The sequence below is a fragment of the Anopheles funestus genome, chromosome 2RL (genome assembly GCF_943734845.2).
Source record: "Anopheles funestus chromosome 2RL, idAnoFuneDA-416_04, whole genome shotgun sequence".
NCBI lineage: Eukaryota > Metazoa > Arthropoda > Insecta > Diptera > Culicidae > Anopheles > Anopheles funestus.
In genome coordinates, this window is record NC_064598.1 from 32,999,374 (window position 1) to 33,025,022 (window position 25,649).

Genomic DNA, 25,649 nt, shown 5'->3' on the forward strand with positions numbered 1-25,649 from the left:
TTTTCGAATGGCCAAATAAAGCTGCGGTCTTTCGTCTCCCCCAAAAATGCTCACCACGCTATAGTGAAAGCGAGAGTGATGACGTAGTTATGGTTCGCCTGATTTGACTCGATCTCGATGCGCACCCGATGTGCGCCTAAAAGCGGCAAGATGTGAAAGAGATGTCCGCATCCAAACGATTACAACGCGTTAGTTGTAACAAATTGCTAATCCGTGTGAAAAACTATCCCTCGATCAGCTCTCGAAAAGCGTGAAGTGTGAACATGTACCAAAAAGCTATCAATTTCACGGTGAGCTATTTCTTTCATCTCATCAGCATATGGTCTTGCTCACTCTTTTTTTTTCTTTATAGTGAACACAATTGTTAAGCTTTGTGATTGAAAATTCAACAACAACCAGAGTACCAACAAACGGGCGCCATATGACTCACTCACACCGGGCATTCTCCCTCTCTCTCTCACCGATTGCACGAACTTTCTCGTGCTGGTTGTATTTTGCGTGCATTTTGCCTTACAATACACAACAACCGTTTTGCCATTTTCTTCACCGAGTGTACCCCCCAACTGGGGGGTTGCCATCTTATATGGTTTTATTTCTCATCTGTTTGTGGTGCAGGCACATGCGCGCCCTGCTTTTGAGGTTGGATGCTGGGCGACCAGCCACACCGACCAGCCGTTTTTGGTTGTGTAATGCAACAGCCTACAAACACAACAAACCTTCCCAAAAAGAAGCTGGTGCGTCTACGATGTGATGTGCTTACGCTTTGACCGTCTATCCCGTTCCCGTGGCACTTCCAATAAACTTCACTTATGAACTCCTTCTTTGGGGACGGGGATCGCTACTGGGTGGCGATTATTTACATAATCACAGTAAAATAATCAATTTCTATACCTTCCGGTTTAGTGGTTGGATGTTGGGGTCTAACGTTGCAAATTTTGGTTCAAACTGTTTAAACTTCGGTTCGCTTCAAGCCTAACAAGCCTAACAACAAAAATCCATTAAACCCATTTTAATATGGATGTCCTCCGCTGTTTCATCGTTAAACTATTTCACATCACCCGTTGCGATCTTCGGTTTTTTGAGTTGGCAAAAATTATATAACTTCTCATTTACGTAGATCGCGAAAAAAAAACACGATGATGGCGTTGATTCCCTGCCAGCATCTTCAACGCAGTATTTTCCCTCCTGCGCGAGTAGAGGAGGGAGAGGGGAAAGGGGGTCCTGTTTGAAGGGCAGAGTGTGAGACTAGGCTGGCTGGCTGACATTTAAAAATGGCTTCAAACCCCAACGAACGCGTCGCGTTTCACTCGACACACGGCTGGAAGTAAAGTGGGGCAAAAGTAAATATGGGAAACTTACATTTTAGAATCCAGTTTGTGCCCGCGCTCTCCCTTTCTACTCGCACCAAAAAGGGCCTGATTCATCAGCCTTTCGGCATGCTCGTGTTCCATGCCGTGGTAAAGAACTGTAGCGTTTCATCGTAAAATACCATACGACCGTGTACGAAAGACTGCAAGCGACGAACCCGTTCTCAGTGAGCGCTCATCACAAGCGATGCCGAGGCGGTAAGCGGGCGCCATAGCACAAGAATAGCCGGCTGTCTGTGTGATGCGGGGTAGTGTGCATCCAACTCGCCTCGAGCTTGTTCTGCGTTTAATCCAACACGACCTTGAAGCTTGGTGCGCAGCGAAACCTGTGCAACCTGTTCACCAGTTTTTTTTAGGAAACAACCCGTCGTCATGCCATTTCCTGCGCCAGTGAAGCTTCCGAATGCAGCAATCTAAAATGAAACAAAACAAAAACTTTGTTTTTAACAATAATACAGTTTGTTTCGGTACGATTAGCATTTGTTTGTAGCATTAGCGACCAACACGATTTTGTTGGATGGCGTTTTGGGACAGCAAAACAACCTGCCCCGTTTCTTAACGCACGACGACATCGACGGTACGCATATTGACCTTTCTTGGTTATATCATAACGATCGGTGCTGCTACCACCTAGACGGTGCAGCATTACCCTCACAGCTCTTCTGTTCTCTTCTGCTTCTGCTTTCCTTTCGATGCCCTTTTGCCCTTCACTAAACACCCACTGACCTACTCGGTATTTTACTTTCAATTTCTTTATTTTTTAAGATCAGCCGCTCGTTGCTGGCAACGGGTGTGATGCCCTTTGGCCCGATCGAAAGTCAACGGAGTCGTATACGTGTGGACTGAAGTGTTCAGCTTCCTTTCGGTTTTGTAATTCCTATTTAAAAACGATTTGAATCAACATTAATATTGCTCTAGCAGTATGACTCTAATGGCTTGTATAAGTTAAATTTAAAATAAAAACATATTTAGAAAATATTTATCGAATCAAAAAAACATTCAGGACAATGTTATACAGTGTCAGGTAGCAACGAAAAAACTGCAATTAAACACACCTAACTTACACAACAAATTAATCGAATCGGAATGATGTTAAAACAAAAGCACAAAACATTAAATCATTGCAGACTGCTTTAATGAAGATAAACAAATCATCACAACCTAATGAGATAATCAGATAACAGACAGTTAAATAAACAGCCGACTACCGAAACGGTGGCCAACATATCAAAAATCCACTTTCAATCCCCGCTCACACACACGTACACTTTCACCTTTCTTCTTCTCTTTTTCTCTCTCTATCTCTCCCCATCTACACACCGCCATCAGCGATGATCTAATCACCGGTATAACCGGCTTTTTTGTTTTGCTCTCTCTCTCTCTCAGTGACCGAAACAACAACAAATGCGTACGGCCACATAAACGCCACAAACCCATAAACATCATTCGATCATGGATCGATAATTAATATTATGAAATCACCTTATCCACGTGAGGAGTAATTAGTTATTCTGGGTTGGGTGTTTTGTTTTTGCTGGATACAGGTTAAACGATTAAAGCTGATCACGAGAAAAGGAGCGAATTTAATAGTATTTTAACAAAAGATTTAAATGATCTTTTTGTTTCTAAACTACAGTATACAAAAGCAATAAACTACGAAACTGATGAACGATCCTCGATTCTGGTGAAATGCATTCGAACAAAAAAAAAATCCACTAATTGAAAGGAAATTATCTAAGGATGAGGAAAAAGTTTTTTATCAACCCACTACCAATTGCATCGGCAATCAAATAGAAATTATCTGTCTAATGAACCCAACATCTAAAAACGATTAGTTAAGTTGATTTGATTGTACCTTAACCCTACCCATTTTCGCCTTTTAATTTCAATTAAAAACTATTTGCTATTGACTTCAATTGTTACTTACCTACAAAACAACTCGCTCAACCAGTAAAGCTTTCTCCCAAGCTTTAGACACATTCGACCAAAGCGAATTATGTGTTGCTTTCTGCTCGCAATAAAAAGCAAATCCTTTCGTTTAGCTGGAACTCATCCATACACCCAGCCAGTGGTTAATAATTGCTATCACAATCACGCTTGACGCCTGGCATTTTCGTTCCACTTAGTTGCTACACCAATCATATTATGCTGCGGTACACAGCCATTTGCTACCGTTGCGGATCATAATTATGACACGGCCTCTCCGCCCCCCAGGCCAGTGTACGTGTCGGCTGGCCATACGAACCGAAACGGTCACTTTTCCTTCCTAATCTCATCAATCAGTTATGCCACTAGGCATTCGGTGCCGTTTAGTAGCGCACCGGTGACATAGGGTGGCGCTCTTCCGCTTCTTAACGACGCCGTGTACATCCATATGCTTCCACTACCACCGTACCGCAATACCGACCGCGATCGTGTCCACGGTGTGTGGCCATTGTGTGCGAAATCAGCCACCCGCGAACGACCACCAAGAGCACGTGTTTTGTTGTGCTTACGGTTCGTGAATGTTGTCGCGAATGATAGATTAACCGCCCCCCTCCCGGTCGTTTCCATTTTGCTTCCCCCAGAGTTCAATGACTTGGCCACCATCAGTTTACAATGCATACACGCGGGACAGTTGCAAACGCAACGCAGAAAATGCATTCAAATCAAATAAATCATCATCGATGTCTAGGTACTGTCGCCCTTCACCCTGAGCGCTCTCTCTCTCTCTGTCTCTAAATTCTGCCCACGATACGATGCATAAATTGTCATGTCATCAAAAACTGGTGAATTATTTGATGCACAAATGCATTATTCACATCATACCCTTTATTGACCCACACACACCCCCGTTCATTCCTTTAGCGGTTCCATTGTTTGGAGATGAGAGATACGCGCCTTTCTAAAAAATAATTATAATATAACTCCTTTTTACAAATTAACTCATGATTAACTAATCGAAATTTATAGAAAAGTAGTTACATATTAGCATTTTGTCTTAGCATAAATCTAATGGCACGGTACATTTTTTACAAAGCCAAGAGTATTACACGTTTCTATTTTTTAAACATAATTTTCAAGTGTTCTTGCAACTTCCTTTTTGTAGCCTTAATGTTCTAAACTTGCTTAACGTCCTTCCACAAAACTATAACAAAAAAAAAGAAAATCAGTAAATAGTTTTCCAATTTGTGACTCTGTGCGAAAACTTCAATAATATTCAAGACTTCAGCAGTAACCCCGTCACTACATGCTTAGCAATTGTCGCGTTTGCGAACGCGACAAAAGTTGCTCAATTTTCAAAAATATTTTTGTTGTTTAACTTTTCTCGTGTAAGGTTTGTTTACGTTTTTAATCGAGCCGGTAGCGAGAAAATAGTCTTGAATTAAATTAAATTAATTTAAACAAACAAAATTATAATAAGTAATAAATTCGATGGTCGATGAGAAAGGCAACTTTTTTAAGCCCAGTGACGATGGTTCAAAACAACGGACCATTAAGAAGGTCTTAGGAAATTTTCAGATTTATAGAATAGAATTTTTTTAATTTTTTTATTATTTTTTATTCCTTTTTTTATTTAAAGCATTACTTGTGTGAAAAGAAACTTATTTCAACCAATTCGCATTAAAATTAATCAATTTATAAAATTTTGCTAAATTTCCCAAAAAAAGGTAAGGCTATATAGCCTTAGGAAATTTTCATATTTTTAGAATTTTTAATTTTTTTATTAATTTTTATTCTTTTTTATTTAAAGCATTACTTGAGTGAAAAGAAAGTTATTTCAACCAATTCGCATTAAAATAAATCAATTTATAAAATTTTTCTAAATTTCCCAAAAAAAAGGTAAGGCTATGGCCTTAGGAAATTGGCAAATTTCTAGATTTTTTGGGAAATGTCCATGAGAAGAGTTTTTTTTCGAATTAACAGCCAATTCTTCTGTTTTAAAAATAGTGTTTACAATCATAATAATTATTTACAACACGTACGTTTTTCGAAAAATAAAAAAGGACTCGATTGTTTCAAACTATACAATATTGAATGACGACTTTTCGCAATTTTTTTAATGTAGAGTTTCGCAAAAAAAACCTGAATCACGTTCGCAAACGCGACAATTGCTAAGCGTTTAGTGACGAGGTAAGAGATATTACACCTGCCCTCTTTTACAGACTTATCTTTCTGCGTTGGGTTCGTCTAGCGCAAAGTGCATCAAGCAAAGATGACTTGCGTATGAGCCCCTTTCTGTAACATGCTCATTGCACATTCATAAAGGTGGCAAAACACATTGCACATTAAAAGGCTGTAACGCAGTTGAGTCGACGGCAGCTCTGTGGTTCATCATCTTAGGCATGCGAAGTACTGACGTCATGGCCTTTTCTTAATTTGATTTTTTTTATTACAATTGCATGATGGAGCTGATTGCGCATAGAGCCAAGTTAGGTTACATTATTGGATAGCAAATAATTTGATTTTTGTGAGCAATTAACCAACAGTTTTTATGAATAGAACATTTATAAGCTTATTTTCTTTCTTTCAACTTATTTTAATATTACACGATCAAAAAAAGAATACAAATATTTTCACTGAATAGTCTTTTATTAGTTAGTGTCGCTGTTGAAAACATTGGAAATTTCAAAACTGCATTACATGCGTCAATCGTCACGTACTTCGCTTCCTTGTTATCTTAAACATCTACGTTACGTTACACTAGAGACGATTGCGCAAGTAATCGAGAGGAGCCTAAAATCGATGCTGTTAATCTACGCTGTGGACTTTCATTTCAAGACAATATATTTTAGGTCGCTGTCGACTTTGGTCCGGACGTTGAGTTTAGTCATTTGTAGATTGTATACGATCGCAGAATAAAATAACAGACGCTGAGTCATCGACTAAGAATTTAGAAGAAGCATGTCCTATTTTCCAAGGATCCGTTTAGGGATTGGTCAGAGTACTTTCAATATTAGCATTTTTTTGGATCATTGTAAGTAAATCACATTTGATCACATTTGAAGCTGAAAAAAATATGTTCAATATGACAAAACATTCATAGCTATGAATGAAGATGTGCTATGATTGATAGGCAAAGTTAAAAAATATAACCCTGCTTTCACGTACATAAGGACACCATTTTTCTTTTTCGAGTCCCCTAAGTTTCATCCGGGGGTTACTATACATGGATAGTTCTGAGTGGAATTATTCCAATGGAATTATTGATAGTTTATGTCCAAAATCCAACATTTCGAAAAGATACATTAAGTCACAGATAACCTCCTAATGGGGATTAGTTAGACCAAAACCGGCAACGATAGTGGGATCGAAATAAGAAAAAGAAAGAGTGAAATAATACAATCCATAATGTCAAAGTTGGAGCGATCGTCACATTATACACTAATCACACTCCCCGATCATGCCACATACTCTCTTCCGCATGTCCTTAAAACTCTCGTCGATGATACTTATCTGGATCGAAATAGGACGTCACAACGACACGGTCGCTAAACTTACGCCCGGTCAGCGCTTGCTGTGCTTTCTGACAGTCGACGATGGAATTGAACTCGACAAATACCTTTCCACAGCCGGGCACGTCTACACCCTCGATGGGGCGAGGTATTTCCACACTCCGTACCACACCGTACTTGTTGCACTCTTCCCGAATGTCTTCAAGAATATCCTCGTACTCTTCCTCATCCTTCAGCTCGTCCGGTGTGACCATGTTCAGTAGGCAAAGGACCTCGGTCGGTGGACCAGATGACCCGACAAGCGAAAGTCCCGGCACCTGTGGGGGAAGAACCAATGAAATCATTGTGAGCCAATGGTGATGCACAAACTATTCCACACATAATGTTGCGCGGTCTTTACATACCTGAATCTGAACCGGTGCTACAACGGCAGCGTTCGAGTTCTTCGCTCCTACACTGGCACGTTGTACGATCAATTTTTTATCACCCAACTGCATACCGTTCAACCCAGCAATTGCCTGCAAATGAAGTGAAAAAAAAATGCACCAATTAGTCGTGTGCGCTTTGTCGCGAATTTCTCTCGCACATTGTCCTACCTGATCGGTTGTTGTGTATTCCACATACTCAGCAAAGGCGTAACCTTTGCCCAGACCTGTTGCGGCGTCCTTGACCAGATTGAATGCCTTCAGTTGACCGAACGAAAGCAACAACTCCTTTACCTGCACACGGAGAAGATATCGTACGACGAACAACGGCCAACAAGGCGCCGTTTAACGATGGAATCAAGGAATAGGTGGAACCGAGGAACGGGAATATGGAAAGGACAGTGCATCAGTGTAAGGAGTTGGGGATAAAAACGAAACAAAAGAAAACATTCACATATTATTATAGATGATCGTACACATGCATGTATGTTTGTTTGCAATCGATCGACGAAGAAATGAGATCACGATCAGTACCGCGCGCACGGAACAACTTTACTAATGCTAACTGAACCTAACGACGGCGAACTAATAAGATACTTGACTGATTGAAATGCAACTAATTTCATACAATTTGCAATTCGCTTTTAATTTTTAATTTTGCCAACATCTTCTTTTATCTTCGAAGCAGTTATGACACCTCAACGATACTTACCGTAGTCAAAAGACAGGTTAATACTTTTGTTTCATAAAATCTAACCGCAACTACTGTGTTGTCCATAAATAAACATAGATTGTTAGATAGATTCTACAACTTTCTGACTGTATGTGACTGTGCTCTTCATTTTCCTGAACCAACTAAAGCCCTGCTTTATATGCCCTATATGAAAGTAGAGTTGTTTGCGTACATAAACGCTGAAAACAAAGACACACTTCCTGCATAGAAATAGGGGGAAGAGAATAAATTTGCTGCCATTTTGTTTTGTTTTTTGCTGAAATGCACTTGCCTTGTGGCCACAAAGAGAAACATGGTCCACGTGCTCCACACATACTTAAGCCCGCCAGAGCTATTACAAACGTCTTTGGGGAACATTTTTGCCTAAGAAAAAGAAAACCTCCAGTCGGTGTTTGCCGGCCTGGTCACAGCTGAAAATTATAATACATTGCTAACATTTCGGTTTCCTTGGGTTCGCTTGGCTCATGTATGCACATTCTCTTTCTCGATAATGTGACGCACACATTGCGCGATACCTGCAAAGTGGTGAAAAGTTTCCTAAAAACACAAATACCCAAGGGACATTGGCAGGACCCTCCCCCACCCCACACCGGGCCATTTTGTCAAACAACATCTGATTCGCTTCCGTTGAAACTGAAAACGGTGCGAACGTATCAAGGAACCCCGACCATCCCGAGCATATGGCCTCAAACCGAAGTCAGATTTTTCGGAGCAAGGATGGAAAGAGAGAAAAGAAAGAGAAGAAAAGAAGAGAAAATGGATCAGTGTTCTAGTTATCAGCTTGTTTTTTTAATGCAGATAATTGCTAGATGCATTTTGGGTGAAACACATCCGTGCACGCTAAATTATAAGGAACGCTGTAATAAGATTGAAAGAAAAACGGAAACAATTCTGCAACTGAAATAATATAAAATGATCCTTCTCTAAGGTGCAATACAAGACGCGTAACACTTGGACTCCCCCATCGATGGTACCGGTTGTATAGAGACGAAGCTGAAAACGGTACTGAAATCGAGAAAAAGGAAAATGCAGGCAGATGCACCTCGCAGTTCCGCCCCGCTGAAGGATATGGATTCTTTGCACGGACGCTATTTTTTAAGCTGTTTTGCTAAGGGGCTTGCTGAAAGTTAAATTTAATGCTAGATACAAATCCTTCGGCTCCTTTTTAGTGTGCGCCCCTTCCCCGGGTGTTTGCACTGAGCAACTGTAGAACAAAACAAAACAAAAAAAAAACAAGGATACCGACGATCCTATCTGAAAACGCTGCCTAAACGTTGTGTAAGGGGGGGAAAAACGAAATATACCAGTAGATTGGAAATAAACGTCCTTAAAAGAAGCTATAAAATTTTCCAAAAAGGCATCTGAAATGAGACAAATTTACCGTCTGCGGATCGAACACGCGGGAACGCTCTTCATACAACCGGGCCAATTTCTGTGATGTCGTTGGGATAAAAGCACAATTTAACAGCCACCATGTGTTCTAGCTTATTGGCAGCATGCGAGAAGCATAACTTGTTGCTTGCACACTATTTCAAATGCCATGTAGGATGGAGGCTGTGCAACTGAAATCTGATTTAATCTTTGTTGCATTGATTGCTGTAGCCATTAGGTTGAACCTTTTTTGGTTTGCGTTTGTCTGGGCTAAGAGGAAAAAAAATTGGGAAAACGGCGATTGTTTTTTACGCTGTCGCAAGTACCTAAAGACCGGGATGAAATTCCATGCATGCATTCTGTTCTATTGCATCCCGCAGCATTGCCATAGACACTTCCTCAACCACTAGAAAATAAATCGTTCGATTCGTGTTCCTGTTTGTTTCAAAGCCTGCTACGATATTAATGCTTCTCAGATTGCCTAGTGCAGGCTGAGAAGGGTACATCGAACCACACATCCAAGCAATACGTACCTGATCCTCGTTCAAGTAGTTCGGCAAACCACCGATGAAGATCTTGTGCGGTGAGTCGGGTACCACTGTGCTGATAACGCCGGAGAATTTTTCTAAAAACGAAGCACGAAACACAAATTAACACATCGTAATCGTAGCTATAAAAACTATTTCACTTACCGGGAACATTGACCGCCGCCGAATCGGTCATACCGGGCATGGGCTGGTAATCGTGCGGTCTTCGAATTTTCAAGCTTTGTCCCTTAAAATTAATGCTATCGAATGCCATGGCTTGGGTGGTTTCGTCGATCGAGCGAAATTCCAGGAACGCAAAGTTTTTGTCCAAATTGATCTGGCAGGCAAGTACGGGATTTCCGGCAGCCTGAGCCAAACCGGACAGATGCATCTGCTGGTTAAAGAACTCCATCATTTCTTCCTCCGTCACGCCGAACGGTATGTTGCCCACGTACAACCGCCTCGCCTGCCGTGTGATAGTTGAACCAACCACCGGGACAGCTGCCTGCGGTGTGTCCGCTACTATATTAGCCGGTATCTGTCCGGCAGCCTGCATCGCTTTGTATTGTAGCGGTGTAATGTGTTCGAAACCTGGTGGTGGAACATCCCAGTAAAGCGATGGCTTACGCCTACGAGAACGATGCTTTCGGTATGGCGAACGGGAACGGGACGATCTTCTACGCTCTCCACGGCTTCGGGAACGGCTACGGCGACGCTCGCGGGACCGTGAACGATGGCGTCCACCGCCGCCACCTCCTCCTCCACCACCGCCGCCACCACCTCCACCTCCACCACCGCCTCCGCCGCCACGACCACCTCCTCCACCACGATATTCACGATCACGATCAGCTAAAATATTTAAAGAAAACCATGAACACCGACATAGCACACGAAAAACATTCCCGACCAAAAACCTGTACCAGCGTAGCGGTGTAGAGCTAGCGACATATTGATTTTTGCGGTCTGACGCCAACTCTACCGCACGCCGAAACAAGCGAACGGAAAACCTCAAAAACATCGCCACCACTTACACATTTCGTTTGTTTTACGCAGACAAACGATTATATAGATGGAAAATGTTGCTTTCTGACTCAAATTTATTAATTTTCTAACGATGCGGAAGCCTTTTTGGTGATTGGAAAAAGCGGCAACAATACGGTTTATGTCAAAGTTTACATAAATAAGAAGATGAGAAAGGTGGACGCGAAGAAGAAACCAACTGTCAAACTTCGGTTTGCTTCGGGTCGTTTCGAATGCATACGAACTGGTATACATGTCAAATTCGATTATACCAGTTTAAAAAGACAGGTTTCAACAGCTTTTCTTTTAAAAACATGTTTTTAATATTTTAACTTCAAGTAAAATTTTATCACATTTTCTCTGATGTGTTATGTTTCTGCTTAATTTTTATTATGTTTTACAGCACATTCTAATTACTCCAAAAGGTTTTCTCCAAATGCGGCCTTCATCATACAGTTTGTAATGAAAACTCTTTTCAAACAAAATTTTAAATTTATCATTTATTTATTTTTTGGAACTCGTGGGATCTGGTAGGCAACGACACACGTTACAGGTTACAAAACAGATATAAATTAATTAATAAAATTGCATGCCCAGTCACAGGAGGGTGGGCCGTTAATACTATATACCTGCGGACGGGTTTGTGATCGTGGGATTAACGATTGTACTTTGATATTCGGTTTGTCTTTTGGATTGGGTTTTAGAAAAAAGGATTTTTTTCCGACGCTTAAGCCCGAATACTCTTTACACCCTTGATGTAGACACCATCACCGGGCGATGGCACATATTCATTTGTGTTGAAATTCAATTCCGACGGGTTGATAAGAAACCGATGTGGATAGTACGATAGAACGGGGCTAGAATATTGTCCTACTGGACCATTGCTGTATGCCGGAGGTTGTGGAGGCTGTCCGTGGCTCACCGGGGCATATTGGGTGGCCGGCTGGAACGGGACGAATCCGGGCTGTGTGGTTGAAGTGGTCGGTGGAGGTGTTGGCGACACGTTGTATGGCGTCGGTGGAACCGGACCATGCGGTGAGCTACTAAGAGTTGCAGGCGATTGCTGAAGATATCCCGGATATTGCTGATACGCCGCTTGATATTGCTGGTTCGGTGCGTAGGGATAAACTACCGGCCGTAGTAGCTGAATGTATTGCAGACCTCCAGTAGGCTGTCCCTGAGGATTAATGTACTGCATGATCAGGGGCGTCGTTGCTGTGAAGAGAATTAGATCATTATGGTAAAGGTGCCAGATGATTTGAAGTTTGTTCTCTTTTGGTGATTCACATACCAGGCTGCAGCATATGATTGCTTGCCGTTTGTGGAACCATAGCCAGATAGTATTGTCCAGGGGCAGACACAGGAGCAATCGCTGGCGCTGGTTGCCGTAGATAGGGCGACGGAACTACACTCGGCGGTGCAACAGTGTGGAATGGTGATGCTACTTCCGGCACTTTAACCGTGGTCAGAGATTTGCTGGGAATTTGAACCGTCGGTGCGACTTGATTTTGCAGCTTGCTTAACGTTTCACTATCCGGTGGTGCGATCGTATTGTAACTCGTCGGTCCACTAGCAGGATTACGCACCTTTCGTGCATCCTGCGGTCCTATTACGCCCGGATCACCAAGAACCAGGCTGAAACACATCATCATACACACGAACAGCTTCATTTTTACACTCACGATCACACGATCACTTGCACAGATGGGCACAAAATCAGCGTAAAGAAAAAAAAACCACACACGGAACGCCGATAACGAAGATGTCTGGAACGTCAAGAAACCGCACTGGCCTGCCACCGGTACAGGGCTTTGATTGATAAATGAACGCCACCCTGATAGGTGTTGCGTCTTTTATATTACACCACATGCCGCACGGTACCATAGCCCATCGGTAGGGCGGTGCTAAGGGTTAGGGAAAAAATAATCGTTCCAAACAGCACTGCACAAATACGCCAATGCCTCTTGTCTTGGCTTTTTTTTTTGCAGTGAGGCGCGCTCGCGTGCCGAACGGAAGGAAAAGCGGAAAAGCGGAAAACGCGAACGCGACAAAAAAGGATGGACGGTGTAGCTAGGGCAGCCCACAACACTTCGCCTACCATTAATGATGGCTGGTTTCGGTCGCATGATCGAGTTGTGGCCGTTGGTGTGCCCGAGGTACGAGCGATGCAAGGTGAGAGGCTCCAATCGCAATGGTTGTTATTGTACGAGGAAAATCCTACCCAGTGTACGAGCATCGGACAGGACCGGGTAGCCCCCCGCCAGAAGCCCTTTTTGAGCTCGAGACCCCTTCGAATCTACCGTTTGCCATGTGTGCTAGTGTTGATTGGGCGCTATGTTTAAGTCACTTCCTTACTTCTGCTCTCGGCTCGATGCGATCGCAGGAGAATTAAAGGGTATACCACTACCTTTGGCGATCGCGACCATCTAAGATAATGCTGAAGGTGTTTGGTGTAAGTATCACACATTTTGTAGCAAATGTGCAGTTCTTGCCATTACACCCTTTGGGGGGGAGGCACTGCACACACCGTTCGATAGAAAACAAACTTCCTTGAGGAAAATTTTCTGCCCCAAACCTACATCTTCGACCTAACCTTCGTTATTTATGCTGGCGTGCTAATCATCACCACCATTATCTGCGTATCTGGTATGCAGTGTGTGCAGATTAGTGCAAGTGAATGGGTGCCACGCGCTCGGCGTTTGTTCCGGTATGCATCATCCGGTTGCGAACCGATCACATCAGCGTCCGGTACGCAGATCGCAACAGTATGCAAATACATTGCTCCCTTTCGCACTGACTCGGCAGACGAACAGACACGTACGGCATTGGCCTCCACCAACTAGACCACGGGTTGCCCGTCTATCCTGCTTCAGGTGCACCCTGGATCTCGCTTTGTCAGTGCAGCAAGTTTGAAAATTATGTAGAAAGTAATCACATGAACAACGACTAATCATCTGCCCCCGTGGATGCATGGGCTGATATAGCCGGCAGGCTCCGGTTCGGTGTCGGAACCAACGTTTCACGCCATTGCACACTTAAGCCCAAACATACGCTTACGCTCGTACGCTAGCAAAACGGCACTGGAGACGGTTTGGTTTCGTACGATTAGTGATTAAGTTTCAAGTTCATTATCCTGCTTATCGTTTGGACCGCGTGGACCAATCCTACTGTCCGCGCCACGATAAATAGACCTGGAAAGGGCATTAGAAATGTAACGATCATTGGAATGAAAGGCAAAGGAAGGTAAAACCTTGGTGATTTATAGATGTATAGATGTTGGAAATTATTTATCCTAACCAGGCTGATGGTCATCTATCCTCTCGTTGTAATATTACTGACATCAGTAGCTGCCCAGAAACTAATCTTCGTTGTACGATCGAGATCACGTGTTTATAGATTTCCAAGTTGCCATAAAAAATACTCTTTCCCTGGTGGATATAAAACTCTAATTTTATGTATTATTTATTCACCCCCAAAAACACGTGTCGTGTGCGTAACGATATCATAAAAAGAAACCCATTCATGGTATTACACTTCCAAACAAGACCTAACAAACCATTCCACATTACCACAAGGAAAGTCATTAAAACAGTTGCCAATTTTTCGGTACCTAAAGTTACGATCAAATTCATAAATGTCTCTTTTCCCAGAGCATGTGACAACTTTCCGGTTGATTCATTTCCAAGTGCAAACTTGCTCCCATAACATGACGCACGTGTTCCGCATTCTCCGCAGATATTATGCCACAAACATTGGAACTACCATTAAAGCGATTTTGTAACCATTTTTTGTGCCTTTCCGATCATTGCCGTGCAGGCGACAAAACTGACATGATCATGTGTAAGGAACAATCCGGGTATGCCGGCTTCCGGTAGTCTCCTAAAGTAGGTAAACGAGTCAAACTGACGGGCGCGTATGTTTTTGGTTAGTTTCCTTCTAGAGCGATGGTTCTTCCATGGCTAACAACCTTATTCCGTCAAAACATGGAACACGGACATGTACGATCGTAGCCGTCGGAATCGTCACCAGTGAGCCAGTTTACTAGCGGCCCTTGTGTGTAGAAAAGGGAAGTATCAGCTTAAGCATAGCATCACAGACCGGCCGAGATGCTGCTCCACTGCTGCTGAGCAATGGTCGAAGCACGGTAGAAAAGGAAAACAGCAAAGATAGGGCGGATTTCTTGCACGCTCGATCATACGCGGCATGTTCGGTCGCACTGTTTTATGTTTCTTTTGCAACGAATTTGTCAAAAATGGGAATTATTTCATCGGACCCACTTTAGCACACGTGCAGATCGGGAGATATCTGTATAGACGATCACACGGACCGAATGGTCCGCTGTTACTTCCGAGCGCAATGCTACGAAACCGTCCAGCGGTGGTGAACCTTTCCGTGTTTGCTTTCGCTCTCGTTTGGCCGCCTGATCGTACCTTTTTCCGTGCACCAGTTTCCGGACACATCTCGTTAGTACGGAGACGGATTTTTCATGGTGTCGATGTATTGTCGAGCTAATAACGACAGTAATTACATTACGCTAACGCTAACATAATCATTCACCGACGTAGAGCACGGATAGAACCGGTTCCGAGCGGGTTCGTAATCATCATCACTAATCCCTTATGCCTTTCGGCACCGGGATGGACACGGATCACCTCACTTTACCAAACGGATTATTCGGCCAGTAAGCCGGCAGCTGCGTTAGGATGGAACGGTTTTCGTTTGGTCGTGAAGGTTACTTTCATATAAACAGCTTGTTAGATCGCGCGCACACGATCAAGTGGTTGTTAGCTGACAGCGGGACGGTAAAGTCGAGCAAGCCGATTTGCAAGTCGCTTTAGCTCATAATACACTTTCCTCATAGCCACCCAATTGCACCACCTTTCTCGTTGAGGATGGGTTATAATTAGAGCAATGGCCACGCCAGGCTTTGGAAGCCGTTGAAAGGAGCACGTTAGCGCCTGAAACATCGACATTATTCGATCGGTTCGTTTACGGGGAGTGCGTATGTGAAATTCAGTCACTAAAGAGATGACTCGGTACGGGGCAAGTGCAACGTCTCTTCCATGATGCAATTCGTACGTCCATTTGTGGCGCATGAGGCACATTTCACCACCAGCAGCGCAGAGCACTGCTCATCAAGAGGCGGAATACGCGTGCCGAGTCGTTTGGATTTCTTTACGCTTTCCTTCGGTCGACCTTGCCCCCGGTGGAAACGTGGTGGTGCGTTTTGTTACGATCGCTACAGAAGATGAAAACGATGATCGGGTAGCGTTTCATACGCCGGAACACCGATAAGCTTGGTGGTGTGGTGCGATATTTATTGCTTTTGCTTGTTAACTTTACGTGGGAACCAAAATTTGGAGCTTATTGTTTACCGTATAATTCATGAACAAGTTCAAGGTTTTTGTTTGTATTATTTGTAGGATGTAGGAAATTTGTGGTAAAAATCGGTTTACCATTGAAGCGGGGCGTGCAGGAAAAAAGAGCTATGGCCAAAGGGAACATTTTTTTAATGAGTTCTGCCCTCACCATACGATCAAACACACTAAAAACTACTCTACCATTACGAGTTTAAAATAGATCCAGCAGATCATTATACGATCCATAAATAATAGAATATATCCATAATATCTGGAGTAAGCTTTTAAACAAACAAAGAATGATTTAATGTACACAAATTATAAAAAAAATCAAATGATGATTAAACAAAGGAAAATTCTCGTCGGAATAAGATATACGCAATATTATTGAAATATTTCCCAAAATCTTCTCCATCTTCAATGAATAATGCAAAGCACGATCCATATTGCAACAGTCCATCTGCATGACCCGCACCATATTATTACAATGCAAACAATGCGCGCACACCTTCCCAAAAGAAATTTTTCCACTCACTTCTTTGTGGAATGCAGCCTTATTCCGATGTTCTTCAAGGCCAGTTCTTCTTATAGTATGCATCACACCTCAATATCCTGGTCATGGCACCAGCAATTATTTCCACGTTTTGTAAACTTGCTTCATCGTCGCTTTTTTTTACTGATCTTCATTATGTATTAAGTTTGAAAGCAATAAACTTTCATGAATATTTGTAACAAACTTTTACTTTAAAAAATTTCTATAAAACTAAATGCCCCCGTTTTAGTTCAGCGTAAAACACTTATCTTTCTTTTCTACGATCCTCGGTTACGGGAGTATGCTCCCGCACACTTTTATCACCCATGGCCAAAAAAACCATCAATGACTAGTTTCACCGTACAATTTGCCATGCTGTGTATATTAGCGTTTAATTAGCGTAACCGTATCATTCAAATTGATTGAAACTATTCCAACCAGATCAGTGCTTTCGGATGAACCACCATTTGTTACGTGTGCGAAGGATGTTCACGCACCGGAACGGGCACCCACAGGGCACACAATCTCTGTGTCACTTTCGTCTGGAATACGTCGAGGTTTACTTACTATGCACGAGATGAATAGGTAGCACAACAAGTGGTGAAAGGAAGTATTTAAAAATGAAACATGGCGATTGTTTGTGTGTTTGTTTTATTTAATTTAATGAGTTCGCTCTTACTAATGCGACCATTAGTGAAGCACGTAACCCAGGTAGTATCTCTCAGTAAATAGTATTAACATATATAAGTTATCGTACATTCTACACCCTAGCGCTGGCAGCTCATTCTCACAAACCTTGTCCAAAGCCCATTACTTTAACGATAAGCCAAGGTTGGTCCCTGTCTACTATTACTACTTCCATACGATCGTTACCGTTTTGTAGAGTTAAGTATTCCCCTTTGAGCTATTGCATATTGGCCATTTTACAAACCTTTATACCTTGATACGGGACCAGTAAAACTTTGCCAGAAACTGATCATGTGTGAAATGGTGGCGTGGCGGTCAAAATGTCGGAAACAAAATGCGTACAGTGTGGCCACCAAAACAAAAAAAGAGAGGAAATGCGCTACTTACTTAGCGCGTAGCATTTGTGACTGCTGCATTTCGAATACTAACACTGCACTAGCTCAAACTAGCCGACCGTACTTGTCGGAGTGTAAGTGTTTTATGTACCGACGACTAGTGCTTCCAGTGATGCGCTGATGTAACGGCAGATGGCGTTGGAACGGGTGCGGTCGCTCCACTATACTCGAGACTTTCGCTAGAATGCTCCGTATGGTGTTGATGATGGTGATGGTGCAGCTGTGGCTTCCGGACCGTGTCCTCGTGCGACCCAGACGATGATGGAGCGGAACCCGATTCTAGGGAGATATAGTTGGAACTACTACCACTGGACACGGGAGGCAAATATCCGTTGGCAGGTTTGTGGAGCGGCGGTAGGTACGCATTGGTGGAAGGTGGCGCTGGTGGAAGGTAACCATGTTTGGCAGGTGATTCGTAACTGTGCTTGTGCGGGAACGGTGTGCCTTTGCTTACTGGCGGAAGGTACTGAAGCGAAGGAGGCAGATACGATCCGGTGTGGGATGTCGATGGAGCGGAGATGGTTTCATGCGTGGAACCGATGTACGTCGAGGGTTTGAAGGGTTTCTGGTGACCGACCGTTGAGTGAACCGACGTATGCAGCGGCGACACCATGGTGGCAGTCGTGGGCTGATGTAGATTCAGCGTGGAGATGTACTTGTTGCCGGAGTAGAGATCGTTCGTCGGTACGTTCGAGGTGGAATAGTGGCGTAGTCCTTTGACTCCGCTAGCATACGACGGTTCGTAACCGAGCGTGTGTGCCACGTGTCCGTACGTGGAAGACGTTGACGTGGGACCTGCCGGTGCCGTCAAGGCAGCTGCATGCGGAAGACCCGATCCGTGAGCAAAGTTAGGCACCTCGTGAAACTTAAGCGCCATCGGTTTCAGATGGAAGGCACCACTATCGAACAGCACCGAAGGATTGCTACCAGTGTCGTGCGACTCCGCAAACGGTGTACCGTACGCGTAGCTGCTCGGGACGGCCTTAATCGTGAGCGGACCCACCGAATGGATCTGTTTCAGTAAGTCGGCCAAATCCTTGGAACCGAACGTACCATACTTAACCGGTCCAGGTTCAACGAATCCACCACCGAAGGACTGATGCGACGCATGATGTCCAAGCGAAGGTGAGTAGAAGGCATGCGATGAAGCCACACCCGGCGTATACTTGAACCCGGTGACGGCCGGTGCTGGGCTAAGGTAGAGTTTATGCGTCCCGAACGATGCCGGTCCGTGCATGGACGGGAATAACGAATGCTGCGGGATGCTGTAACTGTACGACCCATGGCTAGTGGCCGGAGCGTAGAACTCCGTCAGTGGTTGCGCATGTCCAAGCGAGTAACGATGATGCGTATGGTGCGGTAATCCGTAGCTGGTCACCTCTCGCTTACCGTGCGGGGCCTTCTTCGCTCCGGTGACGGCTGGTGCCTTAGAAGGTGTGGAAGGTTGCTGGTTCTTCTGCGTGCTGGCAATGGCCACACTGTCGACCGGTTTGCTGGTATCTTTGCTGGCAAGGACGGCTACCGTGAGCAGCAAGACCAAGGCTACCAGTTTAACAGCCTGTAGGGATCGAAGAAAGACGGTAAAGGGAATGTGGTGAAACACGTCTGAAAACTGGTGCAAGATCGGCAGAAGCGTATTGTTATGATAATCAAGCAACGGCGGAGAATCGAGTGAAATGTGATGAGTTAATGGGTGTCCAGATTAAATCGAATGTCAAACGTATGCTGAAGAAACTGAAGGGCACTTGGACAAAGTGTCTTAATTAACTTAGAAAATATCTAAGTCCAAGGAAAATTGGTACTGTAATATGTTATTGATACAGTCTTTTGAATACATTTAAATTTAATTGAATCAGTTTAGAGATTGCAATAATTTTTAGGAGCATTTAAATAGGAAGGTTAATATGTTAACTTCAATTATAGACATTGAAACTTTCACACATAAAGGATAACTTGAAACACATTTTATTATGTTAAATGGACACATTCGATTTCATCCCACTTGCTCATCACTTATCACAGCACCAGTGTCTTTATGTGACAGTTTTCACCTCAGCGAATGATTTCACTCGTTTTAATGCGATCGCTATTGCGCTGATCTGCACGATCACGATCACATGTCTTTTGTACAACTTTCAATCGATAATGTATGCAACTGTTAATTGCTCCTTTTGCTGGAGGTTTCTATTGCAGCTTCACTAACCATTATCAGCTACACTGGGCGTATATTTACGCTTCGTTGTTTGGCGCAAGCAAAAACAAAAAATCCGTCTGTCCGAAATGTGCACTTTCCAGCGTAAAACTATCACACGTTTATGACACCTTCCCGGCAAAAAATTAATCACTCCGATATATTGGTCCGATTTTTTGTTTATTTTTTTTTCTCTCTGTCTCTATGGAACTACTGGTGAAACGATCTATCTTCAGCCACCGACCGCAAAGGAATGCTTCAAAGACTGCCGAAATTCACCTGCTTATATACCACCTCCAACCCATTGGCCCATTGTCGGGCCGTGTTGTGTTGTCTTTTCTTTGCTTCGGCTGACGGGCTGCATCACCCTCGAGGTTGCCACCGTCGTCGCGGTTAGCGATTCTGCGAAACGAGATCGGACCGATGATCTTCAAAAAGCGTCCACCAACAATTGTAACCGGCCCGGTAGTAGTTTTACTGGCAGGTCATGAGGTAAGTATTCCCTCCCACCCATTGTCCACGCAAGGGGACAAAAAAGAGAGTTTGAAAGGGTTTGAAGGGGTTGAATGATTTGTACTTGCGCCGCGATCGGTGTTGGATCGACCCTCCAACAAACACCCGTATCGTAGCCCTTTTGTCTCCGGTTTGTGTTCCTCGCCTCACCATAACCACATAACCACAAACTGAATGTGTAGCACGTGATCGAGATGAGGTTCAGCGATTTTAAGGGTGGGCCACGCGTCAAAGGGACTTATTCTGGTATGCACCTTCCGGGGAAATTAACTTATTGAGAGGAGGGTAACGACGAAACACCAGAGAAGGGAAAAGAATCTTTTGCAATTGCAATTCCGGACGTGCTGCAGGAGGACATTTCATGGAGAAAGTGCTCACTTTCGGTCTTATTTAATTCGTTTCCATCGCTACAAAAAAGAGTTACCAGCAACGAATAAATAGATAAGATTTTAAATTGGCCGTGCTTTTATTGGAAACATTAGACGATTCGACTTCTAGCACAATATTACATGATCGGTTTCCTTTTGCTTTCTGCGCATATCGCCAAACAGGCGATATGGTTCGTCGCTTTTGACGAACATTCCCACAATTAGTTCTAATTAAACATCCTCCTCGTCAGGAGGGGGACATGATAGTTGCGTCTGTCATTCCAATACTCCACCTTGCAGCTGTATGCTTACTGCGGGAAGATCTTCATCAGTATCCGTACGATCGGGAAATGTTTACGATTGGAGAAAAAAAAGAAGAAAAAACGTTTGCAAAAAAGTGAAACCTTTAGCCCATTTAACAGTGGAGGTGGAGGGGCGTATTGGGCGTATAGGGCTGAAACCTTTTCGATCTTTTTTTTATTTTGTTGTTTTTTGTACTTCTACTCACATCAATTGCTGCGTTATGTCCAAGCGAGCTCGTCTGCTAGCGCCAAGGGGGAAAACGCAACGCATCCACGGACGGGTGACTTCAATCGTACGAACCGAAAAGACCGAAATAAAAAAGGAAAAATCTTATTGCTCCACAATCAATCGTCTGATTTATGTGTCGCTTTACGAACGCTACGCACTCGCGTCGGTAAAAAAAGAAATGGGAAGGAAGAGAAAAACAGCCAATACAAAATATACAACACAATATTAAACCTCGGAGGAAGAAAGTAAAGAGTGTAACGAGCCCACCAGAAGGTGAGTCATAAACCATAGCCACCGGCAAACATGAGGAACGTAAAATATGAACTACCAAAAACGGTCAGCAGACACTATGGTGAATCGAAACCGGTCACATACAAATCTGCGCACGTTTTTCAGACGTAAAGAGATGTTTTGAATTACGAATTCTTTGCTTGTTTTGCGTTTTGAGCCGTCGTGAAGGTTTTAATGGTTCAGGTTGGATAAGCAAGAGCTTTTTTTTTGGGGGGAAAAACGCACACAAAGAGGATGTTTGTTTTTGTTTTTCGGTGGTAAAATATAAGGCGCATTAATAATATCCACCAATGGGAAATATATTGTTTACGTGAATTTGAAGCATTTTTTTTAATGTTATGCATTATTTCTTTCTAAAAATAATATCTCTAAATCTTTGAAGTTTAAGAACTCAAATCCTAATCGGAACCGTGGAATCCTTGATCTTTAACTGTCTGAAAAAAGTTTCTAAAAAAAACTAATTGGAATCAATGAGCATAAGGCAGCTTATATAAACATCTTCTGGAAATTGCATCTTGTTGTGTAGTCTGTTAAATAATGCAAAAACCCTAGCTATTGATTTCAACGCACCGGTCCAATCACGTTGTTAAATGGTGTTTCTGTTAATTGTTGCGCAGTTAAAGAAAAAAAACCCTCATATCAACCATTCGCCAACCAATCCATCAAGATCGCCTTGTCAATCTAGATGTAAGTTTTGCAATAGCATTCGCTCAATTTTCTACCAACGGAAGCAGCCCAAAACCACCCTCATTGTTAAGCCGTATAAGAGCTAACGAGCTGTTTACCATCGATCGAGACACCCAAAATAAAGAAAAACCTCAAAATAATCCTCACCATCTCTCCATTGCCTGCAACGAAAACGAGAGGCTACCGACAAACGACGGATACCGATTGGTCATTGGACCATTCACAGACGATCATCATCAACATCAGCAGAAAAGGTGGACAAAACGGTGTACAAATGGTGCAGATCTGTGACGCTTCGAAATCACCTCGTACGCCGCGTTCGTCATTAGAGGAAAAATCGTACCCAGTTCCGGTAGTATGGCAAGTGGAAAGAAATGAAACAAACAAACAAAACAAGCAACAACACATACAGTGGTGAGATGATCATGCGAATAGTTGCGATCGATGATTCCGTGAGATGAAGGCAGGCAGAAACAAAAGGGAAATTCTTCACTCGCGATCACCTTCACCAGCGAGTGCGAGCGAAATTTGCGGCCAATTCGCAACCGAACACCACTAACCGTCCTAGCCGTTCCGAAATGACCCCCTTCACCAATTACGATTGATCGCAAATCAATCAAACATCAACATCACCCACAGTTTGGACTGTTTTTTTTTGAGCTGGTGAAGCTAGTTTGGCGGCGCTAGAGCTGAGGAGGAAAAGAATTACCACTTGTGGTGGTCGTTTTTTTTTAGAATGTTAAACAGCACGAACGATGCTTTCGCTCTGCCCATGATGGCGATCAAGAGCCTTCGAACATTAACTCTTCTAACAGTTGCCAACAATTCTCTCACCCACTTAACCCACTTCCTTTCCGTGCCGCACCAAACAATGTTGCAGTTCTTCCTCAAACATAATAGGAAAGCAATTTAATAAACGAAGTTCACCCTGCTGTATCTTTGCAGCAAGCATCTGTTCTCGGTCTCCTTCTGCCCGAAGATATCGTGCGATCAAGGAAGCCAAGGGATTCGTCCTCCAGGTACTTTCGCTTTCGCAGCTCGATCGTTCGCCTTTCTAGGGCTTATATGATTTAATAAAGATTAATGAAAGCTTCCACCGGTCACCAATTCCTCGGTCACCATTCCACGGACCACATTAAAGGAGGCTAGATCATCTCGGGTGCAAAAGGAAAGCATCGTCCCATTTCCGTAAGGCGATGACTGCAGCACGAACCGTTGCAATCAGTCAATTGGAGCTGTTGCGTAATAAACCGTTGCAAAAGTGGTCGATCGCAACGGCTGGAGTTGGATAGCTCTGTTTCACTATTATCCATCATTATGGAGGGATTTTTTGTTTCTTGCTAGTTTCAGCAGAGCGGAGATGAATGACGGACGACTAATGCTGGAATGTGCAGGATTGGGAATGTGTTTGTTTCTAGACATTGTTGGGTCTTTTACATGAGTGCAGGTGAGTAATGGGTAGTGATAATGCATTTAAACTGGGGTACATTCATAAGCAAACCAACGTCAGCATTATTACTCCTTGCCATTTTATGCTAAAACATAAATGGAATTATTCAACCTCATTTTACTTACTCAACAAAAAACAGTGCTCATCTTCAACACAACCAATGCATTACACGTAACATTCAAAAAATATACATCTACATGTCCTACGACCCACAGAATTACAATTCACTGTATACCCTCCGTATTTGATTCCTTTTTTCCCCCTTTTGTTAATTTTATCCATCTCGATGGATGTTCGACGTGACGAGGATCACTCTTTGCATGTAGTGCCCATTCAAAAACTTCCCAAACAAGCATAAATTAACTCACTCACCCACGGTGGGCCTGGTGGCACTGGGGCGTTTGTGAAGGAATTGGGATGATTTATCATTACCGTCTAATCTGGGTAAGCTTAATAGAAACTGTTACGACATTTTGGGTACGTTTAAAACAATAGATCAGTGTAGTACAGACAAAGGAGAAGGTCAGTCTTCACATTTATTACTTTTTGAGATTTTGTTTTGATTTTTTTTTATAAAACATACAAATTTGAGCTTAATGGTGAATACTATTTTGTAGTAATTATAAAATAGTACATTAAAATAGGACATAATGTTAGAAAAAGGATAATTATATTGTTCTTGATTTCTATACCCGTTACATCTGCCCAAGTACTTAATCCCTTCAATAAATGTCATTACAACGGTCATTAGAGACGCCTCTATCTCATGGATTAATATTAGACAAACCGAAATTCCACACCGAAACAAACGACAAAAAACACAACGCACTGATATACTAGATGAGAAAACGGAAATGAACAGCCTAATTTGCAAACAACACCATAAGCCAACCATCGCCCACTATTTTCAATGACGCAATACGGCATACACCGACACTAGGCCGCTTTCAAGGTTACTGGGGCGACGGTTGACATTTTCCCAGCTAGAAAATATGGTTTTCTTGGGGCAATGGATATAAAACAACCAACCGAAGTTACACCCAAGCCCGATGTGAGGTAAAAACGAAAAAACTACAAATTGTTTGATTACATCAAGGTAAAGATGAGAATGGACACTCCTTCGTTAACAACGGATCGCTCCCAATCGCTATCCGTTCTGAAGGTTTTGAGAGTTAGAATAATTTTCCACTCTATTCTTCCGAAACCGATAAAAACCGGGTTTGTGGCTTGTTTCACAGCATTGGTAAAATGCTTCCACCAAACAAACCACGTGCCACGCGTTTGCACTTCAATGGAGACGCCGGTAAATGCTATCGATGTGCGACAGAGAAAGTATTGGATTTTCGGCGAAGCGTTGGAGAAAAGTTGCCTCCAGAAAAAAAACGAAGTGTTGATTGTACGTCATAAAGCGATCCGCGATCAATCGGAACGGTTGATAATGAACGTTAGTAAAACCATTGATTTCTGTTAGTTTATTAAGTCCACCCCTTTGTTTTACGTAGAGTCTTCACTCGACGCGCTCGGTGACATAATGTGAAAGGGGCACTTGGACACTTTCATCTTGCTCTTGCGCCTCCACATGAATAGCAAACGTGCGATCCAATGTAGCACCACCATTCGCAGTGCCTTTATTTTGTTTAAAATCGCATTAGTTGCGCGTAACTTACACACGGTCCGTCCACGTGTGTTGAGTGATTTTGCTCTCATTCCTTTCCACCAGCTAATACGAGCTGTGAACATTTGTGCAACATTATTTAATCCCGCCT

At 43.1% G+C, this 25,649-nt stretch overlaps 3 protein-coding genes across 3 annotated transcripts; all 3 read right to left on the minus strand.

Annotated features, from left to right (window-relative positions):
• Positions 1-5,918: 5,918 nt before the first annotated feature.
• Positions 5,919-11,048, minus strand: LOC125766292 (splicing factor U2AF 50 kDa subunit). Its single transcript, XM_049432096.1, has 6 exons — positions 10,890-11,048; positions 10,024-10,707; positions 9,865-9,956; positions 7,399-7,521; positions 7,207-7,320; positions 5,919-7,119 (listed from the first exon to the last, which is right to left on the minus strand). The coding sequence occupies exons 1-6, from the start codon at positions 10,891-10,893 to the stop codon at positions 6,778-6,780; spliced, it is 1,359 nt and encodes a 452-aa protein (XP_049288053.1). The 5' UTR covers positions 10,894-11,048; the 3' UTR covers positions 5,919-6,777.
• Positions 11,049-11,192: 144 nt separating this feature from the next.
• LOC125766192 (uncharacterized) lies at positions 11,193-12,717 on the minus strand. The gene is made up of 2 exons (XM_049431916.1): positions 12,170-12,717; positions 11,193-12,093 (listed from the first exon to the last, which is right to left on the minus strand). Exons 1-2 carry the CDS (start codon positions 12,546-12,548, stop codon positions 11,606-11,608), a joined length of 867 nt encoding a protein of 288 aa, XP_049287873.1. The 5' UTR covers positions 12,549-12,717; the 3' UTR covers positions 11,193-11,605.
• A 3,870-nt stretch (positions 12,718-16,587) lies between these two features.
• LOC125764149 (mucin-6-like) lies at positions 16,588-21,477 on the minus strand. The gene is made up of 2 exons (XM_049428066.1): positions 20,056-21,477; positions 16,588-19,410 (listed from the first exon to the last, which is right to left on the minus strand). Exons 1-2 carry the CDS (start codon positions 20,056-20,058, stop codon positions 17,950-17,952), a joined length of 1,464 nt encoding a protein of 487 aa, XP_049284023.1. The 5' UTR covers positions 20,059-21,477; the 3' UTR covers positions 16,588-17,949.
• Positions 21,478-25,649: the final 4,172 nt, after the last annotated feature.

Bases quoted from the DNA above. Each gene is read 5' to 3' on its own strand.
- LOC125766292 (XM_049432096.1), bottom strand. The intron at 9,957-10,023 runs GTAAGTGAAATA...CTTCGTTTTTAG, and splicing joins GGCGGCGGTCAATGTTCCCG to AAAAATTCTCCGGCGTTATC. The intron at 7,522-9,864 runs GTACGTATTGCT...CTCCGTGTGCAG, and splicing joins ACTACTTGAACGAGGATCAG to GTAAAGGAGTTGTTGCTTTC.
- LOC125766192 (XM_049431916.1), bottom strand. From the start codon at position 12,548: ATGAAGCTGTTCGTGTGTATGATGATGTGTTTCAGCCTGGTTCTTGGT. The intron at 12,094-12,169 runs GTATGTGAATCA...TTCTCTTCACAG, and splicing joins CAATCATATGCTGCAGCCTG to CAACGACGCCCCTGATCATG.